We start from the raw sequence: 22,772 nt of genomic DNA, 5'->3' as shown, positions 1-22,772 counted from the left end.
TCGTCCGTGGAGCCAGAGGCGGAGCCGCGGTATCAAACTTCCGCCCAAACGCTCGCGCGACCAATTAAACCACGCCAATCTTAACGACACGCCCCGTTTCTATAGCATCAAATAACTAGCAAAAATGAAAGTTATCAAAAAAATGAACACTTGCACATATATCAATATGATAACAACTACTTAAAAGGACTAAAACTATCTTTCGGAAACTTTTATTGGAAGTGTAAATAATTTTTTTATTTAGAGCAGAGTCCCATTTGTTTGAATGGAGAGGGCGGGGTTATGACTTGTACTGCAGCCAGCCACCAGGGGGCGATCAAAGAGCCAGAGGCTTCACTTTTCAAGACTTAAGGCCGCGGTATACTTTTTTTCCGCGTCCGCGTCCAGCTCGCGCGCGCACGCGTCCGCGCAGCTTTTCGAGTATACTCCCCGCGGCTACACGCGGATGGCCGCGTTCGACACTATACGCAATACAAATGATTTCTTATTCAAATTATTAGTCTAACAGGCTGTCAGGGCAGCACTGATTTGGCGACATTTACAGTACATTAAAACATTAGGATAGGAGAAGAAAAGTAACTCATCCACCATTGGAAACACAGTTTAGAACAAACAACAAGACAACAAAGAACAGGAATCAAACAAACATGCTCCAGAGCTTTCTGTTCTTGGAAGAAGTAAAAGTTAAAGAAGAAAAACGATAGTGTGTGTGCAAATGCTGTCTATTTCCTTTGTATAATTGTTTATAGTGGAGTGCACGGTCTAAATATTTTTCACGCGCATGCGCTGTTGTACGCGGACTGTACGCGCACTGTCCGCGCGGTCTCAAATTTTGGGCTGCACGCGGACAGTCCGCGCGGCCGGCCGCGGACCCTCTCGATGACGAAAATGACGTCATGCGGACGGCGCGCATATGCGGACGTCCCTAGTATACTTTCGGCTTTATGAGGCACACCCGGAAAATAAGCATATTTTCAAAAAAAGTGGAATGTCCCTTTAAGGGGTCTATATAGCCAAAACGTTCAGCTTAGCTGTAGATGAAGGACAGAATGGTGCCATAAAAGTAAAAAAATATTAAAATAAAAATGCACATTTTGTGAATGTTTTGGAAAACCTAGTCCACAGATAACCTTTAGGCTAAAAGCCAAAAACATTTGATTTCATGGGGACTTTATGGATGAACAAACACAGCAGTTCCACAATTACCCATCAGATGTCGCTCAATCCACTAGTGCTTCACCAATCCATTATCCTACAGTCCCAGCATTTCAAGTTTGTATTTATTTGAATGGTCCTTCCTCACATCTGAATCCCACAGAATTGTTTTCTTCCTGGTTTGCACGAACTCGCCGTTGGATATATAACGTGCCCTAGGATGCGTAGACAACTTTACAAAATGTTATGGTACGTGCTTGTGAAATTCTTAAAAGTCCACAACGTTGGCATAAGTTGTTTTGTACGTGCTAAGACTGTTTGCTAGCAGGTGATTAGCCCAACTTGTTTGCAACTAGATATCTGATGTATTTTATCACCTGGGCTGATACGTACGGGTCAGTTGAACTGCATGCTAATCTCTAGACTTGGCTTTTGCAATTTAGTCAACGATTAATTATTGATTGTTTGCAAAAGTGTAGTTTACTTTATTAGCTCGCTAATGCTAACAGAGCCGAAACCCTACCAGCAACGTCACGTCAATGGAGGCCTAACGTTATAGCTCCGTATGACAGATATCGGCACATTTGGATTAATAATAATAGCAGTGTTTGATTGTTTATTTGTTCAGTTTTATACAAATACAAAGACTTCATAAAGTCTTTCTTTGACGCAGCGTAACGTTTTACACGGTAAGAATTCATTTCGAATATTACAAAGCTCCTTTGTGTCCGGCAATAGTGTGTCTAAGGAGTGTGCATGTTTGTCTTTTTTAATTTAATTTAAACGAGTGTGAATTGTCTACATTTGTGAATTACTTGTAAGATACTGTAGTGGATCTGTCTAAAATGTCACTGATTGTAGTAGACAGATCACCGGTTTATTGAGAAACGAGTCCACATGACTGCTCATAAAACCACATGCAACATCTGTTATGCCAGAATTAAAGTTTAAAACATCGATGAGTGTCAGTTGATTCAGCTTACCAATGATTTGTGTATATTTTAAGCTTTTACTATACTTGCATTCATCAAAAGTGTAAACATAGTGGTTTAGGATCAGTATTAGATCATGATGTTTTGTTTGCTATTGTTTTCTAGATTCTCCTATTATGGCCACTGGAAGTCATGTTGGAAGTAATGCAGAAATCCACAGGCTCAAACAGGCCCAGCCTCATGATTTTCTCAAACATATGGTTTATTCTGGAGATGAGAAGAATATGAAGGAGGTGAGTGAGGTCGAAGTCCAGAATAAGAGGAAGCTATTCTAAAACAAATATTGTTTGTTGTGTGTATGTTAAGTAAATGTTTTAGGAATATTTTAGGATTTTTTTCTTTTGTCATTTGTTTAGGTGGATTATTTACTTAAGGACGAAACAGATCAAGAGAGGTATGTTGTTTTTTTTAGTCATACCAATGTGAGTACAATAGGTGTTTCCAATAGACCCTTTTACAGCCCACATGATTAAATAGCCTGCATGCGCACTTTGGCAACGGAAGTGGTGTTGTTCCCAAGTGCTTCTAATGTGTTAGCAACTCAGAAAGTTTATCAGCATCAAAATGTCTGCTTGTTGTGTTTGGTTGCACTAATATAATATACGTATATATGTATCTGGCCACTTTATGTTTGGCCATCTGCTAACATCTTCTATCCACTCCACTATAGTACACGGATCAGGTAGCTGTGTTAAAAAGTTTATAAAGTCAACTTTTTAAAAGATTTTTTTCTGTCTGTGTTGCTTCACTGCTGATTCTTGCCATACTTCTGTTGCCAAAATGCGCATGCATGCATTACTACGTCATCATTGTGTACAAACAGTAAAAGGGTCTGTAGACCTTTTTAGAGCAGACGTCACATTTATGTCATGGCGTTAGCTGCAGACAAAACAAAAGGAAAACTGAATGTGGCCAATACAAACCAGCACAGAGTGGGCTACACAAGGAACGCAAATGTCATCTTGTTGTGTTAGTACAGACTCCAATTCGAAATTTTTTGTCATTCCTACTGCCACTGCTAGGCAAAAAAAAAAAAAGATGACTGCTATAAAATAAGCAGGCTGGACAAAAAAGATAATCAAAAATGCTTGAATTTGCAGCGCACACTTCATATCAGTTAAAGCGATACTCCAGCCAAATATAAAAATTACCCCATGATTTACTCACCCTCAAGCAATCCGAAATACATATGTCTATCATCTTTCAGACTAACACATTTGGATTTTAGTAAATATCCTTGCTTTTCCAAGCTTATAATGGGAGAATATAGGGATCAGCGAACAACAAAAAAGTGCATCCATCCTTCACAGAAGTAATTCTCACGGCTCCAATTGGTTTATAAAGGTCTTTTGCGGGTAATCGATGCATTGTGTAAGAAAAATATCCATATTTTAAACTTTAAAAACCATAACTTGCTTCCGGTAACACATTGGAGCCGTTTGGATTACCTCTGTGACGGATGAATGCACATTTACTATTTAAATTTGGTTGTTCCCTGTTTTCTACCATTATTTCTACCATTATAAAGATTGGAGGAGCAAGGACATTAACTAAAAGAACTCCATATGTGCTCGTTTGAAAGATGATGAAAATACATATTTCGGATTGCATGAGGGTAAGTAAATCATGGTGTAATTTTGATATTTGGCTGGCTTATCCCTTTAAGGTTAAAGAAAATACTATCTTTTTGTTAGAATGGTTTAGTAACATCATGTATTCTCAAGCATGCCCATCTTAATATCAGCTATTGTGAAACAAGTTAATTGGTTTCTCATGTAATGCAAACGTCTGTGCCCATTCAGCACATAGTTATAGGCATTTAAGGATTCACACACACTTATTTTTCTATGTGATAGGTGTTAATGTCAGGCCACTTATCTGGAGGTAATCCTGTCATATCGTCAGTCCATTTAGTGAGTCTATTTGGCTCAGCCAATCTGGTTCCATCTTTTAAAGTTAACTTCTCAAACAGCATTCACGGTCCTGGACAGTGAGTGACATTACATAGTCGAATTTGATCCAGTCATTGTTTAAAAAACTTGTAATGCTAGCTAGTAGCTATTTTTGTTATTTGCTCCTTTCTGGATCTTCAGCATTTGTTACCCTCCATCTTACAGATTTCCAGTGGGCCGTTGTGTGCACAAATACAGCAAAGTAAAACGAGTGGTGGTTAGCAAGAAGAAAACACGTCACTGCGGGGTGGGACCGGGAGCATGTCGCAGATCCCCCACGGCAAGCAGGACGTCTGACATGGCAAACAAAGAAAATGAACTGACCTGCTCTAGTGACGTGCAGGCTATTCTTTACAGTGACAACTGTGGGTTTACTGTGAACTCAACAGAGACCTCAAAGATGGCAGGAGCTGGCTCCAAGTACAGTGACTGTTTTACTGAGGTGGGTTACCTGAAGTGTCCCTCAACCAAAGTGACCATTTAATGGGTGTGCTCTTTAAACCATCTGTCTCTAGTGCTAAATACACACTATGGACAAAAGCGTCTGCTAAATGACCAAATGTAAATACAATCAACTAGGGATGCTCCGATCGATCGCCGCAGATCGGTATCGGTCAATCAAAGCATTAAATGCAACTTGATTGGTACACGAAAAATTTGATGATCTCATAAAGCGATCTTTCTGTTTACTTTTGTCATCACAGGGCTCCTGAATGTGGCCACTATTTTTATGCAGTGCAAGCATTTTTACAACCAGTTGCTCATGTGCGACCTGCAAATTTGAATTTCTCTCTCTGCCTTTACAGAGATATCTGTATTTTTTTTTATGAGGACGTGCTCCCATCCTAACAGCTCAACGGATCTTTACATCCCCATCAAACAGCATATACAACATACACCTACCGTGAACATTACATCTTCCTGCTGAAAGTTTATTATTTGCATATGTTTTAAAGTTTTGACAGTTTAAACTTTCATTTTACTCAAAGCTGCTCTGTCAGCGTACACCCAAAGCACGCATACACAGACACAGCGTGTCATTCGGGCACGAGTACAGAACGATCTCTCTCGCGTCTTAAAGCTACAGTAACCTAATTCATCTCTCAATAATATTTAAGAGAAAATCACTCTCTTCTCTTGACTGAAGAACTGTTGTACTTTATACGAATGTGTTCTATTGAATTCATACATTGAAGACTGTGACGTGTTTTATTTTCATTACTTTTAACAGGCATAATTAAATTGCTCTTTGTAGAAAGAATATTTGTTACACTTATTTATTTGATTCTCTCTAGACTAGATTTAAGATACCAAATTACTGCAAGTAATTTAACAAAGGGAGCATCTGTGGTATTATTTTACCTAGAAAAATTTGGTATCAGCCGATCATGACGACAAGAAATTGGTATTGGCTGCAAAAATCCTGATTGTGAAGTGTGTTTTAACAAAGTATTGCTTTATTATCTACACTTACTTACTCTTGTTAAATGTCTTTAACAGTTATCGAAGGACCATGAAGCAATGACTCATGTGCTCTTTGGAAGGAATCTCAGGCTTAATGTTGCTTTGACGCTTTGGCGAAAAAACGCAAGTGAACTAGTGGCATACCTGAACAGGTTAGAAGAATAAAACTTCCTACACCTATGTATGTATGTATGTATATGACTGTGTGCCTTTTAAAAGTTAGGGATGCACTTGGTGTTCGGCAACCAACTATTTTGAATGAAAATATCAAGAAAGCCTTTTCCGTGTTTAACCGAATCGGTGTAAAGACCAAATAATTTTAATTGGACATTTGGTGCATCCCTATTAAAGTGGCATGCTGTAAGTAGCTAAAAAGTAAGTCAACTAGGATGTAGACTGCAAGTAAACAAAAAGTCGTAGTATCTGCTGAATAGCCCAGTTTTGCTTGCATTGTTAACATAATTGAGCTTGTTAAAGTATTGATGTAGTTACACCCAATCTGCCGTGTGATTAAACAAATTTATTTGATGTTGATTTTTGGTGGAGTACTGTGGTAACATGTTTTTTTTCTTCAGAATACAAGACACGGGTGTGCTTGTTGACTGTTTGCCCATACTTACTAAAAGGTACTGTTAAAAATCATTTTATAAAGTATCCTAAATTATTTATCATATACTGTTACTTATGTTGTTTATACTTTATTTTGCTTTACAGTCTTCAGGAAGAGAAGCCGTGCATTTCTATTGGCTGTTGTGTTGATCTTTTACCACTAGTGAAAATGATTCTTAACTCTAAATATGAAGAGTAAGTAGATTGTCCATTGTTTCTTTTGCAATAATGATTTTCTGTTTATTTTAATATGTTTGTTTGTGTGTGTGTGTGTGTGTGTGTATAATTTTTTCCAGACACCTCATCGTAGCTTTACACTGGGTTCAATCTGTCATTAAAAAATGGTGGTCTGAGCTCTCGGCAAACAACAAAAACATGCACGATGGCCGTTTAAGTGACAGGTGCTTAATTTTTATGAATGAATGCTTGTTTGTGATGACAGCTTTCAGCTTGTTGTCTATAAACATCTGCGTACACACATTGTATTTCATAAATGCTTGCTAGAAAATGTAACTGGTAATGTTTGCATCCAACAGGAATGTTCAGGCAATGAAGACATTGCTGTTTGAACTGTGGGAGGGAAAGAGTCAGTTAAGCTCAGTACCAGGAACTGTAGGAGAAACGGCAAAGGTGGGATTATTTTTTTTATGTTTTTGGCTATTGCAGCTGTTTACAAAATTCAGACTAACACAGTTTAATGTATATCTTTTTTTATCCTCTCTTGCTTTTCCTTTCTAGATCATAGAGTCTTTCCTGACACAAATGCGCTGATGTATCAGCGTTGCACATTAAGGAGATAACCACTACAAACTCTTGCTGCATTCTGCAACTCTTGGTGCATTCTGTTAAGCTGTTCTGTTGAGCAGCTTGTCTAGTGGATCTGAAACGCAATTGGCTGTGTTGTAGGCCTAAATTGGGGATAGATGAACTGAGCAATTCAGACACTCCTGATCTTAGCCCTGGAGGAGGAAGTCTTCCTGCAGACATTGAATCACTACTTCACATTGAAGTGGACTCGTTAAGGAGCACATAACTCCATGAGACTCTGGAATCAGGCAACTCACTGAAGTGCCAAGCAAAACTTTTAGCCGTTGCACTTGTGGTGTCATGGTGTGGATCTGCTTGTTGATGTGATTGTGCATGTGTTCCTTTATCAGATGTTTTGTCAGTCGTGCACTCGAATTGCAGGAGTTTTAAGTTATTAGTATTGTGATGTCCATTGCTTGATCATGAATGCGATGTTTGAGTGTAATGTGTACATAGTGACCTTACTTTTAATCAACTTTCAAATAAATTTACAAAATCTGCGTCTGTCTTTTCAAAAGTTTAAATTTATCTCTGTCTACATATACACAATTGTGCACATTATAATTTAATATTTTATTTGTTAACTTAAAAAGCACTTCATACAGCTTAGTATTACTGAAATGATATTGGGTTAAAACCAAAAAATTAATGAATGTAAAAGTATTTTGGTTATAATTAAGTACGTGTGTTCGATTTAACGCGGCGTTGCATAGCCCGATCGGAATATGGCATTAAAGTATCGCGAGGTCGACTTGAAAACATACGAAAGTTTCTGTTCTCGCGGTACTTTGACATCATAAGCAAATGGCTTGCGCAGATCCGCAAAAAGGGAAGCACGCCCAAAGACGTCACTACACATTTTTAGATGTATTTTTATGTTAATACAAAATATGTACAGAAGTCGTACAAACATAGAGGACAAACAAAAAATAAGAAAAATTAAAAAGACCATGTGACGGGGGAAATAATTTATGCCAGGGGGAAATGTATACATTTTAATAAACAAAAAACGCATATTTTTTTGCTTTAAATGTTGTTTAAATTAGTGTAGTTTTATTGTTCACAGGTTGGCTCAGCTTTAGCCGTTTTTTTTTTCACATTACAAGATTATAAAAACCCGCCCATAAAAAAGTCACGTCATATGCATCTTCAGATGTATTTCCGGTTGCTATCGTTGACTTCCGTTTTTCTTTTACTCTTCAGGATTTTATTTTTATGGTGAAGATCGACGTTTAGTCATATTTAGTGCACCTTACAGGCAAACATATATCGTGTGGCACAACACAATGCAGTTCATTAACAGTATATTAGATGTATATGTGGCGTTACAGGTTGTGTTTGCGGTGTCGTGGTGTTTTTCTGATTCGGATCCAGGGCCTGTAGTAGCTTCTCAGTCGTCTAATGGAGATCGTTTCAAAATCGAAGGACGGGCGGTCGTTCCCGGAATCAAAACTCAGGACTGGATCTCCACAGCCCGAGTCATGGTGGAGGGAGAGGAATACGTTGGTTTTCTGAGGTAAATTTTATAACATCTTAATTTCGTGGCAGCAATGCTAGGTATCAGTGCTTGATCTTAATAATATTATAACTCTGCTGAAGTATAATGTTATTAAATAGCAGCAACTTACCATTAAACCGTAATAGAACCCGTTATGAATTGTGTTCTGTTAATCCCATCTGCCAGATAACGTCCTACCATTACGTCACCAATAGAGACCCACAGAGACCATTATAATTTTTATTAAAACCTATGCAAGTCCAGTTATAAGCATTAAATCTGTTAGAACTTCTGTGATGGTTTTTTACTGTTTTTCAGCAATTCATAATAATGCAGGATTTTTTTACATACATTTTAACGTACATACATGTACACTACATATTATGTCATTTATAGGTCATGTTATTGTAGGTCATAACATTTATTATGCAAAGATGACACAATTAACCAATCTAATTTCCCCCCAGGACTGATGGCAGCTTTGCTGTGAACGATGTGCCCTCTGGTTCATATGTGGTTGAAATCATATCACCATCCTTCAGATTTGAACCTGTTCGAGTCGATATCACGTCTAAAGGGAAAATAAGGTAACCAATGTTCCAAAGACCTTTTCTACAAATAAAGATTATTATATTCAAGTTTTTCATTGTTTATGATCCATAGGGCACGCTTGGTGAATTACATCAAAACGTCTGAAGTTATTCGACAGCCGTATCCTCTTCAGATCAGATCAAATGGTCCACACTCATTCTTCATGAAAAGAGAGACCTGGGGGTGGACCGATTTTCTGATGAACCCAATGGTAGGATTATGTCTGGCATCAAAAATATTTGTGTGTTTATGTAAATGAATGGTTTATATCTTTTTATTATTTTTCTCTAGTTGATGTTTTTTTTTTACATAAACATGGTACTATTTGTGTCTATGACAAATGATGACATTAACCCTAATAACTTCAATAAGGTTATCATATAACCGTTTGGCGATAGAAAAATGTTTTCTATGGTCACATGGTTGCCCAGTCATGATTGTATCATGAATGTCACAAAATGCTATGCATAAGAATTATTTATGTAATTATATGTGTTAAAATGGTATTGAATAGCTGTTGTGGCCTTGTCCTTAGGTCATGATGATGGTTCTTCCCTTACTAATCATCGTCCTGCTACCGAAGGTGGTAAATACTAATGATCCTGAAATGAGAAAGGTAAAGCAAAACACTGAAGGTCATTTATCTATATACATTTATATATTTACGTAATTGTATGTCATTTTATATGCTTTGTTTCTGCAGGAAATGGAGCAGTCTATGAATATGTTGAATCCTAACCCAGAATTACCTGATGTTTCTGAATTCATGACTAAATTGTTCTCCAAGGGCTCCAGTAAATCAGTGGGAGGTAATAAAGGTAGCAGAAGTGTTGCACCAAAAAGGAGGTAGTGCTTTGTATTGAGGATCTGTCAGTTTTCTTAAACACTGTTTGACCGGTTTTCTTTTTTTACATGAACAGTTTCTTTTCAACTGAAACACTCGACAAAGCAGAACTGTGTTTGCACTGACCCTTTTTTTTCTATGCTTATTGTCTCATGTGGATCTTTTTGCTTATTATGACACCCTGGAAACAATACATCGTGTTTAAATAATGGTTAATAGATAAGTACAGTTAGAAAGCATGAATTCACAATCTTTTAAATAGAACTGGTTGTTTTAACGTATGTAGAATGAGTGGGAAATAACATTACTGATCTATTACCCTGGATTGGTCAAGACTTCCTTTCCAAGTGGGGACTGTTAGAGATTTTCAGTTTTCTGAAACATTTCAATATCCTATAATGCAGTTAACATTGTGATGGTAGTCTATGCTTTTACTGCTGCTGTGAGTCATCAAACAAATATATGATTCCTTCTCAGAATTGAGGTCAATGCAATTTCACCTCCACTTAAATATAAGCAAAAATGTGCTAGAAAATAAAAAATATATATGAATTGTTTGGCTTTTTAAAGTAGATCGCTGTGGTTCGATGCAATACTTGCAATATGTGTTGTTTTTGTTCAGTTTGTCACAGGCATTCTGGATTTTACAAATCAAGCTCTCTAGAGCTTTAAGGGTCCGAATAGATATTAAAGATATAATGGGGCCATCTTCACAATGAAGCCATGTGCATTGTCAGTCTAACTCAAGGTGACATTGACCCCAATTCTGTTTCACAATTACTTGAAACAAAGCTTCTAGTTTAAAAATATTTACTATATCATGTTGAGTTTGTACAAGACTGTGAATGAAGATAAATGCATAAGATTTAAGCTATGAAGTATAATCTTTATTTAACTGAATGGGAATAAATTGTGGTGGGAAATATGGTTATTGTCTTCTTTGTCTGTTTTTCTTAGCATCATGCTTGTGTTGTAAGATGGTATAGAGATAAACATTTATTAAGACAAATTTAATTAAGTAGTATATATAGTATACAGTGGATTTGGTTTGACAGGAGACATTGGAGTGATTTAACAGTAGTAGAAATCTGAGTAAAGTGGAACCCCTGCCAAAGACTATTTTTATTTTAATTTAATTGTGATACTTTCAGTTTATTCACATCAATATATATGACAAACTTTAACAACACATAGTAGAGACTTTCTGATTAAATTGATAAACAGCCAGGCAATATCCATAAACATATGTCTATAAAGTGTTGCTACATCTGTAAAAGGTTAATATAATTAATTAAAGGTACACTCCACTTTTTTTGAAAATAGGCTGATTTTCCAGCTCTCCTAGAGTTAAACATTTGATTTTTAAAGTTTTGGAATCCATTCAGCTGATCTCCGGGTCTGACGGTACTACTTTTAGCATAGCTTAGCATAATCCATTGATTCTGATTAGACCATTAGCATCGCCCTCAAAAATAACCAAAGAGTTTCTATATTTTTACTATGGATGTAGGAGGCGCAATCATATTACGCAGTGCCCGAAAATAGTCCCCTGCTATTGAAAGTTACCAAGGGGACTATTTTTCAGTATTTTTCTGTGTAATATCATTGCGTCTCCTGCAGCCATGTTACGTCCGGAAAGTCCTTGATTATTACACCGAATGAGAGTATAGTATAGCCATATCAGCCTAGAAAATCGCAACTTTAAATTTTCCATCGGTGTAAGTACATGATGTAACTACAGAAGAGTCAAGTTTTAAATAGGAAAGATTTCAAAACACTGGTTATTTTTGAGGGTGATGCTAATGGTCTAATCAAATTCAATGGATTATGCTAAGCTATCCTAAAAGTGGTACCGTCAGACCCGAAGATCGGCTGAATGGATTCCAAAACGATCAAAATCAAATGTTTAACTCTCGGAGAGCTGGAAAATGAGCATACTTTCAAAAAAAGGGGAGTGTCCCTTTAAGTCAGATTTTGTTATAATTTGTAGCACCACAGAACTGGTGTAATTACTTTCATACTATTGTGCAAATTAAAATGAGAAATCGTATGAAATATGTGCTTCCACCACACGGTTTAATCTGAGGATCTCTGCCATCTCATGGATATTACATTTAGAGTACAATCAAAAGCCTTTACATTTATTACGATGTTTATTATTAAGATATTATGGTGATAAATACTAGTAAACCAATACGATTAAAGACTGAGAGATCTTAAATGGTAGAAACTTCTGTATGTTTTTATACATGCAGTGGCGTAATATCATTGCATCATATTTAAACGTAGGCAAAACAGTTAACCAATGTAATAAACTATTACGTTTAAAACTTCAAGGCCCATTTTTATTGTCCACACCTCTCTAATTTATGACATTTCACAATATTTAAAATAAAGGCTTCAGATTCATCTGTTTAAATTATTTTTAGTAAATGATCACATTTTTTTTAAATCAGGCAACATGAACAATATGTACATTGTATCTAGGAAAACAAACATGGACAGGAATAATATGCATGAATAACAAAATTTTATACACCGGAAGAAAAAATGTACAAAAGCTGTCACCGGGACAGTTAACCCTTTAAAAATGTCCTAATATGTAACTTTGAGGTACTAAAATGTACCTTTTAGGTAAAAAGGTATATGTTTTGAAAGGGTACAGCTGCTACCATCCCAATAATAGCTTTGTACTTTTTTCCAAGAGCGTAAATATTAATTCAACTTTGTTAAATCCCATTTAGCCATTACAGCTGTCCTATCATTGTATTTAATGGCTTTGACCACCCCAGTCTAGTTTTTCCTTTCCTCTGTTCTTCCACTTGCAGAGCACTAGCATCCAAAAGGTCTTCTGGAAGGTTTTGTTGCATAATGCATAGCACATTGGGTTGACTGTGCTATTGACATAACAGAGCCAGTATCCCAGATGCCAGAGGGAGACAGGGATGCAGTCAGAGCAGAATGTAGAAATGAGTACCATGATGTTGTATGGGGTCCATGTGAGGATGAAAGCAAGGAGAATTGCACTGAGAGTCTGCGCTGCCTTTTTCTCCTTGATAAGGACCATTCTTTTCCGTTTCGTCATCTGGATTTTCAAGCTCGGATCTTCTGGTTTGGTGGAAGTGGACGTTGATGGAGAAACCTGCGACTCTAATGTGTGATCTGCGTTGGTTTTCTCAGTTTCACCGGTGCCTTGAAAAGTGGTAATGTTGCTAAGAATGGGCTTAAACTTGTATGACATACACTTTTTGTTATTTGCCTGTGAGCATTGTTTTGCAAGATCACTTAGATATTTATTTTCTTCATAAGAGTCAAGCTGTCCATTTTTATTTTCTGTCCTTTCTTGGTTCTTGAAAGATTCCCGTGGGGTTGCTTCCGAGATGGACCGTTCCTCGTCCTCTGATGATGCGTAACTATTCAGGGTGGTGACCTGGTCTGACTTTGTCCAGAGATCCACAGACTGCATTGTTGTCCTAGTAACATAACTCTGGTTGGATGAAGACCATGATGCTTGAGTCCCATCTCTCTTGTTTTTAAAGTTGAAGCATCTTAATATTGGCTTTTTTTCCCTAGGACCTTCATTGCTGTCCAAAGAGGGGTATCCTTGCAGTTCAGACAAATTCTTTGTGCGTTTCTCTGTTTCTTTATAGATTCGACAATACAACATTGTCATGATAGAAACTGGTATATAGAAAGCTGCTATGGCCGTCCCAAACGTAATTATGGGTTCTGAGAAGAACTGTATCTGGCATTGGTCATGAGGAACTGTCCGCTCACCAACAAAATACTGCCAGCACAGAATAGGTGGAGCCCATAATATAAATGATATCAACCATGCCAAGCCAATCATGATGCCTGCACGTTTCGGCGTCCGTTTAGCCCTATAGGTAAGTGGTCTTGTAATTGAGAAGTACCTGTCAAAACTTATGACCAGCAAGTTCATCACCGATGCATTACTTGCAACATAGTCAATAGCCAGCCACAGATCACATGCTACATGCCCTAAAGACCAATATCCCATGAGAATGTAGGATGTGTACAGGTTCATGGAAAACACACCAATGATTAGGTCTGCGAAAGCTAAACTGAGTAAGTAATAATTGTTAACCGTCTTAAGTTGGCTGTTCACCTTAAAAGAAAGCATCACCAGGACGTTCCCCACTATTGTGATGAGGCTGACTACAGCTGATACAGTTCCAATAGTTATGACCTCCAGCAGGCTATATGGGGCAGGCAGGATAGCCGAAACATTTCCACCTGCAGTTGAATTTACTATATCATCCATGTCCATTCTCTCAGCGTAGAGCCATTAGTAGCAAACTCTGGATGAAAGTTTCACTGGATTCTTCATGATCAGCTGGACGATACTCTGAAAATACAGAATAAGACAATTGACACATTATAAACAAAAAAATAAAACGTATGAAAACGAATGTTTCTGTGTCTGTGACATCTAAATCAGGCTTTACCTGTACAAAGGTTTACCATGGAAATCATAGTCTAGCACAACATCTCTTGTTTCTCTAATCAAACATTTATGGGTGTGAATGTGAATTGGGTCATTCCTATTATTTGCGTTGGCAAATGGTGTCCCTCTACTTTGCATCAGTTAAAATAAACTTAAATTAAGTCTGGGGTGTTATGATGATAGCTTTCAGATCTGATCAATTATAATCAAAATGTTTATAAATGGAGTCGTCTTAATAATTTAGTGTGAAATAATCACAATGAATGTTTCAATTAGAAATAAATCTGTATTTATGCTATTATCTGGTGATACTGTCTTTTTGCTGCCACATAAGCAGTTCTGTCACCAGCATTTAAAAAAATAAAAATATTTTTAATATGAATGTCGTTAAGCTTATATACTTTACTGAATGTAGCATTTTAAACAAAGTTTATACATGTAAATACATTCATTTATTTAAAAAGCAAATATTTTACTAATTCTACTACTTGTTTGCCACTCCAGTTAAAAAAACTTCTACTTATAACTTTTATTAAAGCTTTGAAAACTTAGGTGAGGTAAAATTATCCACTGTCATAACAAAACACGTAGTACTAAATGTTTGTTAGAATTTTTTAATCCACTTTTGTAACTAAAAATTTATTTTAACCCATTCATTTTGGATATTTTTTTCATTTTCTGGCACCAGCCAACCTTTACGGTTCAGGCTAGAGTGGATACACCTACGGCCAAATTCCGCGAGATGTTCCAGCCACAAACAGCCTTCATTACAGGCGGAACTATTTCGCTGCACGGACGGTTTCTCCGTATGCCGATTAAAATGTAACAACTGTACGGTGTTACACTTTAATGCTCTCGGCTTTAGTTATTAGTTTCAATGTTCGAAAATGGACAGCAGACACAATCGGGGACGCGGAGGACATTGGAAAAGAGGAGGTGGAGTTGACACCGGCAGCTCAGGTGAACACAGGGGTCGCGGAAGAGGCGGCCACCATCGCGGAAGGGGAAAGAGGGACCATCGCAGAGGGCAGTATCATGGACCTCCTGCAGACTTTCGACGAGTGAGTGATAACTTGCTGTCACTTACAGAATATTTACCATGGAAACCATAGTTTCTGTCTAAATACTTTATTTAATATTAATAAAATTTTAATGTTACTACTTCACTTGTGTATTCAACAAAATAAATAAAAACAAAGCCTCTCCCACTTCTCACATGAATTTTATCAATAGCAAAATACTGTGGTGGTATTGATAGTGCATTAGTCAAAACTTTGGTTGCCATGGTAAATTTAATTTAAGTGACATTAAAGTACATTTTTATCAGTCTATACGCCTGTAATAAAGGCTGTCTCATTTGCTGAGTATTAAACCCATACCTAATATATTTTGATCACTTTCGTTTTAGAATCAAGATGATCATGATGACAAAGTGAACTTTGAGGAAGAGGAGGACAAAACCATCTTCACTAGAAGAAAGCTTGAGACGAATTGGGACCGTTATGAGGAATCAGAGAAACAAGAAATCAATGAAGATGTTCCTACACAGAGAGGAACAGACTATCATGTCCTCCTCACTTCAGCTGGTAAGATTAAGCACACAAGCACACGCTCTGGATCTGTGTCATATTCTCCCACTGTGCGTCTGATGCAGCTCAGGCAAAAGACCAAAACCAGAATTAATGTAGGACGATGATGGTGTTGTTAAATAGTATTCCTGCTGTGAGCTATTGAAATAAAAAGGGCAAAGGAAAGGGCAGAGCTCTGTTTGTGTTGCACGGTTGGATCTGATTAAAGCTGGACTCATCTCATGAGCTACTGTATGTGTTGTTTCACTGGTAAAGTCACTTACAAGATACAGATGCAACCACCAGTCACAACGTTTCTTCAGATTTGCTCAAATGAAATGATTTTACACATTTTTAGACAAAATTTCAAAACTTTACAATAAATATTAGTCAAATGGTTAAATAAGGATTGTAATCAAGATTATAGTTATGGTAACTTTAAGAAAATTCTAGTTCAAACATTTAAATAATGTGAATTGGGTCACCGAGTTAATTTAGCCACAGTAACAAATTATTTCTTTATTGAAGAGCAAATTATTAAATTATTGCAAATGTAAAAAAGTGTGGATGTTGTTTAAGGGGAGGTTATTAATAGAAGCTTATAATTAAACTAAATAAACCACTACAGAGGCATTTGTTAAGCAAATTTTATATTTATATCCTGTGTAACTGTAAAACAAGTTTTCCATTATGCTTTTCTCTTCAGGGATTTTTCTTTGCATAATTTGCCTCTCGTTTCCCTAATCTGTTTCCTCAAAAGCCGCATTGATATTCATGAGATCTATTTGTGTCATCTAATTTTATGACAGTGAAGTACAGTAGAGTTATGCTGCCTCTTGTGGTCCATTGGAAGAGAAAATATTTATGCTGTATGAATTTGGTGAATGTTTGTACTATGAGTTAACTCGCAATTAATCACAAATTAATCTAACATTTTTCTGTGTTCTAAATTTACCTTAAATTACCACTGTTCAAGTTTTTAATACTTTAATCAAAATGGGTGTGGACAAATATAGATGCTTTATGCAAATGTATGTTTATTATTAGTGAAACCATACTGAACATAGAGCATAAAGAACATAGACATGTTTCAAAGATACTAGATATGTTTTTTAAAAAACTGTCTATTAAACGCATGAAAAAAAAAGATTGAAAAACCATAGGTTCCCATTACTTCTCTTTCTTTTCACAAAGCAATTGACTTACACCAGTCTGTTTACATTTTCAACCGAACCATCAGCGATTGTTTCGTTTATGAATTTTCCTTTCAGAAGACTCCTTTCTTTCTCCATTTCTGTTTGCTGCTGAATCATTTGTGACCCGTGCTGGCAAATCGAATCGAAATGAGCAAATTTTCTAAAATGAATAAAGTTATTTATATTTTAACATTCTCTTTTTAAAAAAACTTCAAAACAATGCATGATTTGTTGGAATCTGACAAAACATGACAGAACTGCGCCTGTTTGAAGTTGACACAGTCGGCAAAGTTAATTTTGAGAAAAAAAATATTTTTTTAAGGTTTAAAAACAAAATTACCACATCCATACCTTAGAATCACTATAGATTTAACACTCAAGTCAAAAACAATATCAATATATGGTAAACTTATTTTTCTTTTATTGTTTGATTGACATTGAGACAGACAGCTCTAAGATCACCTGTATAATGCAAGGATCTAATATAATGTTACACATCAGATATTTTCCTCAACAGTTAACATTCACTTAAAACATTACAGATTATATCTGCGTGAATTCTTGACAAAACAGATATTTTTAAACTTGTAATTTTGTAGTGTATACATTGGGGTTGGGCACTCGCGTGTCTGTGTGTCAGTCAGTGCTAGGAAGATCGTTTTCGAGTCTTGTCGCTCTTAATAACTCTTTTAACATCAATCAGGTCCCGAACTTTATCTCTCTTAATAATTATTTAAACATAAAGCAAGCCTGCACTTTATTTTCTCATTCCTGCATGTTTTAAAACCAAAATCCCAAAAGCGCAAGTGGATGGACAGCCATCCTTTGTGTATTAGTTAAGCATTTAAGACGGTACACCTCTTAAAAATCGTAAAAAAAGATAATTTTAGATGTTTAATGACTATTTAGATTATTGGGATCGCTAGATGAGAGCTTAATGTTCTTATTATTATTAAAACCTTCAACTCATTCAGACAGCACGGGTCACATTTACTGTCTAAGGCTGGGTCTTAATTTATCCAACTATGGGATAGACCAAGGGTCAAACAGAAATTGCGCATTGCGCATAATCGCACGTTAATAAAATTAAAGGGCGTTAAAATGAATGAACGCTTTATTAACACTTTAAACACTTTAAAAAGCCCTAATATATTTTATACAAACATGCTTAAACGTGAATGGATTTTTGTGCAAACATATTTACCTGATAATGTCACACAAAAATGTTTGTCATGGTAACACATGTAAGGGTCACTCCAAACAAAATGTTTGTTTTTTGCTCTCATTTTTTGTTTGTTCCCCACACATGTACTATTAGTAATTTCCAGAGGTTTGAACTCATTGACTCTTGTGAATGTGGGTGTAATTTGTATTTGTCCACCAGAGGAATTATGGTATCCATTTAATGCAGTGGTGTAGTCTAGATTTTTGTAGTGAGTATACTGTCATTTTTCCCTCTCACCCTTATGCTTACTCGTCCTAGCATGACACCTCAGCACCACCACACTCACAGATGCACAGTATAGATATTCATGTAACTAAGAGCATTCTTAAAGTGTACTCATAAACACATAAACTGAATGTGTTCTCAACATGTCAGTTTATTATAAGAAAAAATGACTTTAGAGCCAGTGGGTTTACAGCTGGGGAAACTGGACTGATTTTTAGACTGGTTTAGTGTTAATCAACATCTAACTCAGGGACAAAAGTTACTTAACTGTTAATTAAAATTAAATAAACTGTTTACAATCTTCAATCCGTGGCTAACACATGCATTGAAGGAGAAAAAAATATCCACTCTTTCAATAGCTATTATCTGACAACTATTGATAACATTACCATGTGTAATTTAATGGTGTAAATGTTTTTAATTAATACACATTTAAGATGACCATGAATTAACTCTTATTTGCATAGTCATTGATATAAAAGCTTATTTTTTGCATATAATATAAGCATTGTCTAAAAGGCTTACTTAATTATTATTACAAGACCATCATGTAGCCTAATATTAGACCCCCAAACCAAAGTGAAGAAAATTATCTTTAATTTGCAAGTCTGAAGTGAACATCAATGCAGAGTTGCAGACATGAATTTCCTCACAGAAGTTTAAGATCATATACATCTTGTCAAGATGACCTTGAACGTAGATATATAAATGAACACAGAGAAAGGAAGTTTAACACTGTGAAGCACAAGCAAACATGCAGAGAAACTGAAAGCAGTTAAAAACCATCAGGATATTATCACCGGCTTATTTTATTGCATTTGGATTCTTACCTCCAGATAAAGTAATAAACTGGACTGATGATTTAAATGTTGTTTACTCACATGTGCGTTGTTAACCCTCCGGATTTTATGCACTGCTCCAATTGTTCACTTCTCCACATGGTTTTGTTTACAGTGTCGCGTGAGCAGCTACACTGCAGGTTCGACTTCATTTGCACTAAGCAGACCTCTTGGAGATGTCACAGTACCGCGAGAGCGATTCAATGCAGATTTCTCCATGTGATGACTGGAGTCTCTCTCGCGGTACTTTGCTGTCACTCGCCAGTGGCGCCACACCAGTCTGCTCCCCAGTTACTTTCGCGTCACTATAGTAATTTGATTTCATAGAAATTCATACGCCGATCGGATCGCGCAGTTCGGCAGGAAGTATAGCCTAATATGTATTTCAACCCGCTAAAGTAGCAAGTGTAGCATGCTAATGGTCACTGCTTCACATCTATATTATGACTAAAAGTTTAAAAATGTCACAAAACCATGCTGTTACGCATCCTCGCGCTATTTTTAGTGGGTATACGGAAATCCTTGAAAATTTCTAGTGGGTATACGGCGTATACCTGCGTATCACGTAGACTACACCACTGATTTAATGAGAAATTTTATATGATGGCTTATCCATCAAAAACATGTTGGTTTTACAACACCACAGCCATGAGGAAAGGAAGTTAGTGATTTTTATTGGTCTATTGGATGGTTAAGAGCATACTACTTTAACAAAACTGCTTTGAAAGGGTATCCTTTCACTTTCTTTTCGTTATATTTGGCATAACATCAATTCTTATTGTTTTAACTCTAGCTAGCTTCAATATTGTGAGAAATATTGGTCACGCATCTTTTCTTAGTAATTTATTTAGAAAGCCATCTAAAGAAATCAAAAGATGGCTGTTCCTCTTTGCGTTGAATAGAAAGAGCCACACAAGTGTCTTGCAAAGTAACATGACCTTGTCTGTATCACCCCTCACACTGAACTGTCCTCTGTCTTATTAGGATTCTGCCGACAGGCACTGATTAGGAACTGTGGTGTTAACAGGCTGATTGGGTACAAAATGAGTGTAATTCAGCTTTCACCAGGGAGTTACACCCTCTCCTTACCCTTGAGCTTTCTCCTGACCATAACCACAATCCACATCAGCATTCCTTTACATGGAAGTCATTCTATACTGATTTCAGACCTTGCCTTTAGCCTTTTCATTATTTCACTAACCTTTACTTACACTCCTGTACACTGTATCTTGCAATTACACCTGCATCTTAATGACCTCATGAGGGCTCACACGTGACAAGAGGAAGAGGTGCATAAACAGATGAGCTGTCTTCAGCATAACACATGGTTGCACCTGTTTGGCACCCTCAGGCTAGATTTGACTGTTCTCAAAGAAGTAAAAATCCACATTAGTCATTTGTTCTCTGTGTCACACATACAGTTGCATTGATATTGGTATACATCTGGTATAGGCATATGGATGTGATGTGAGATGAGACAACATTCCAAGAAATGTGTTAGATTTTAACAGAAAGAGTATTACATTTTATGTCTGATACTGAAAATGTTCAGAGCGAGAGGCTCAGTGCATTAGAAAATCATGGGCTAATGTCACAACCGATCAGAGATTAAACTGTCAGATAATCTCAATAACATGTTCTGACTGATGACCTTTAGATTTGCATTATTCAATCCATGTTACTGTAGCAGTGAACTTGTTGCTAGGGCTGGTGACACATTACAATGTCTCTGTTTAGTCACAGCGGATTTGTATGTCTTAGAACAGACGTAAAACCCACAGTACTTTAATATCATAATGATGAGTAATAATGTGATAATTCCTATCAGGTCGTAATAATAAAATGCATCTTAAATTTGTGTGAAGGATACTTACTAATTTAAGAGCTCGCAATTTTGTAGTTATTTTATAATGGTTTCAGACACAGTCATATAAGCATTAACATTGATTTCTGATTGTTGTATAAGTTACTGTTGTTGAACACAGTCTACAAATTTTTTTATTAATTTAACATGAAATTCAAAAGCAGTGCATGATATTACAACTAAATATATATATTTTTTTATATTGATCTTCAGTGCTTTATTGGGGTTTTTTCTATAGCTTACCCTAAAAATTTGATTATCTCCATTGCAAATACTGACATTAACTGTTAACTCATTTCAATTCTGGGTTATAATTTAAAATAATTTCAAAGAATATCTTTATTTTATTTTTATTTTAGGACTTGCATTTTTTAAAATTGTAATCCAAATAATGAATTTGTTATAGAACTTCGGGTAATGATGCTGGTTAACATTAACTAAATCGCTCATTAGTAACTACCCCGATGACTTTTTCTCATTACCTTAGATAAAGGAGAAATCCAGTACTTACAGTATTCATAACCCACTCTTGAACTCCATCCAGATCCCATCTACATCCCAAACCTTCACTTCTATCCACTTCTCATATCCAGGCACGAGTCCTTCATCTTAAATGATGTAATCCTTAAGGTAAACTCTCTCTCTTTGCTGTTATTAGATGGTTGTCTATTACTCACAAAAGAGTACAAAGCGCTGTCTTAAGTCCTCACAAAGTCCCAACATTTGTTGTTAAGCATCTAAAATGCTCCTTCAGAGGAGCAACAGATATCTTCTTGTGTGTAGAAGTCGATGTTCCTCAGCAGTGGAGGAGGCTGGATGGGAGATGATGCTGTAGCCCCCTCTGGTTGAATAATATGTGTCGCTGTGTGTGGACTCTCTGACAGACACAGATGTGAAAAGCTGGGAGGAGGTCATTCCCACTGGGCTGGGATGATCGTCATGATTTAGGGCAGTGAACAGACAGACGTTGAGAATGGGAGGAGGAAGAAAAGAGGAGAAGAGCGAACTGAAGCAGAAATGAGGAGGTGAAGGTTATTGATGCTGTAGTCAGTGGGGGTGTAAAAAGCAGTATGATGTTCACTGTTGTATAATGGAGGCATTAATTACTGTTTTTTTGACACAGATTGCAGAACTGTAAATAAGTGCGTTGTTGGAGGGGGGGCTCGGTTATATATTTTGTTATTGTTGTAGTTTGGAGAACATTTTAGATTTGATTTGGTTTAAAATCAAACTTATGATTACAAACTAGTAAGGTCAAATGTAAATTATTTTTCTATTGCTTATTATTATTTTCTGTTATTTAACTTAATGTAATACTATATTGTTTAATACAGCACTGTGACATTTTGGTCGTTCACAGAAGTATGTAAAGCAGTGGTGGCTCGTGGCTGCTCATCCGAGGGGCGCTAATTCAAAATAAGTGTTCGGAGTGTCGTGTGTGGTTCCTTTTTTTCAAAATATGTGTTTTGCGCATC

General features: G+C 36.5%; 4 protein-coding genes across 4 annotated transcripts in view; 3 read left to right on the top strand and 1 right to left on the bottom strand.

The window, feature by feature from the left end:
• The first annotated feature begins 1,243 nt into the window (after positions 1 to 1,243).
• katnbl1 (katanin p80 subunit B-like 1) lies at positions 1,244 to 7,479 on the top strand. The gene is made up of 10 exons (XM_065256890.2): positions 1,244 to 1,404; positions 2,253 to 2,380; positions 2,504 to 2,541; positions 4,265 to 4,541; positions 5,600 to 5,715; positions 6,139 to 6,189; positions 6,278 to 6,367; positions 6,469 to 6,573; positions 6,709 to 6,802; positions 6,911 to 7,479. The coding sequence occupies exons 2-10, from the start codon at positions 2,264 to 2,266 to the stop codon at positions 6,941 to 6,943; spliced, it is 921 nt and encodes a 306-aa protein (XP_065112962.1). The 5' UTR covers positions 1,244 to 1,404; positions 2,253 to 2,263; the 3' UTR covers positions 6,944 to 7,479.
• A 651-nt stretch (positions 7,480 to 8,130) lies between these two features.
• On the top strand, positions 8,131 to 10,839 carry emc7b (ER membrane protein complex subunit 7b). The gene is made up of 5 exons (XM_065256891.2): positions 8,131 to 8,495; positions 8,945 to 9,064; positions 9,141 to 9,279; positions 9,604 to 9,684; positions 9,772 to 10,839. Exons 1-5 carry the CDS (start codon positions 8,266 to 8,268, stop codon positions 9,916 to 9,918), a joined length of 717 nt encoding a protein of 238 aa, XP_065112963.1. The 5' UTR covers positions 8,131 to 8,265; the 3' UTR covers positions 9,919 to 10,839.
• A 996-nt stretch (positions 10,840 to 11,835) lies between these two features.
• On the bottom strand, positions 11,836 to 22,263 carry chrm5b (cholinergic receptor, muscarinic 5b). The gene is made up of 2 exons (XM_065255866.2): positions 21,809 to 22,263; positions 11,836 to 14,281 (listed from the first exon to the last, which is right to left on the bottom strand). Exon 2 carries the CDS (start codon positions 14,201 to 14,203, stop codon positions 12,683 to 12,685), a length of 1,521 nt encoding a protein of 506 aa, XP_065111938.2. The 5' UTR covers positions 14,204 to 14,281; positions 21,809 to 22,263; the 3' UTR covers positions 11,836 to 12,682.
• The window catches only part of aven (apoptosis, caspase activation inhibitor), a 30,436-nt gene continuing 22,824 nt past the window's right edge, over positions 15,161 to 22,772 (top strand). The window contains exons 1-2 of the mRNA XM_065256888.2: positions 15,161 to 15,441; positions 15,789 to 15,966. Coding sequence (XP_065112960.1) covers positions 15,268 to 15,441; positions 15,789 to 15,966 — 352 coding nt within the window. The 5' untranslated portion in view covers positions 15,161 to 15,267. The remainder of the gene's footprint in view (positions 15,442 to 15,788; positions 15,967 to 22,772) is intronic.

The sequence above is a fragment of the Paramisgurnus dabryanus genome, chromosome 12, assembly GCF_030506205.2.
Source record: "Paramisgurnus dabryanus chromosome 12, PD_genome_1.1, whole genome shotgun sequence".
Classification (NCBI taxonomy): Eukaryota; Metazoa; Chordata; class Actinopteri; order Cypriniformes; family Cobitidae; genus Paramisgurnus; species Paramisgurnus dabryanus.
Note: the sequence above shows the minus strand (reverse complement) of the source record. Positions and strands in the feature narration are given on the sequence as shown.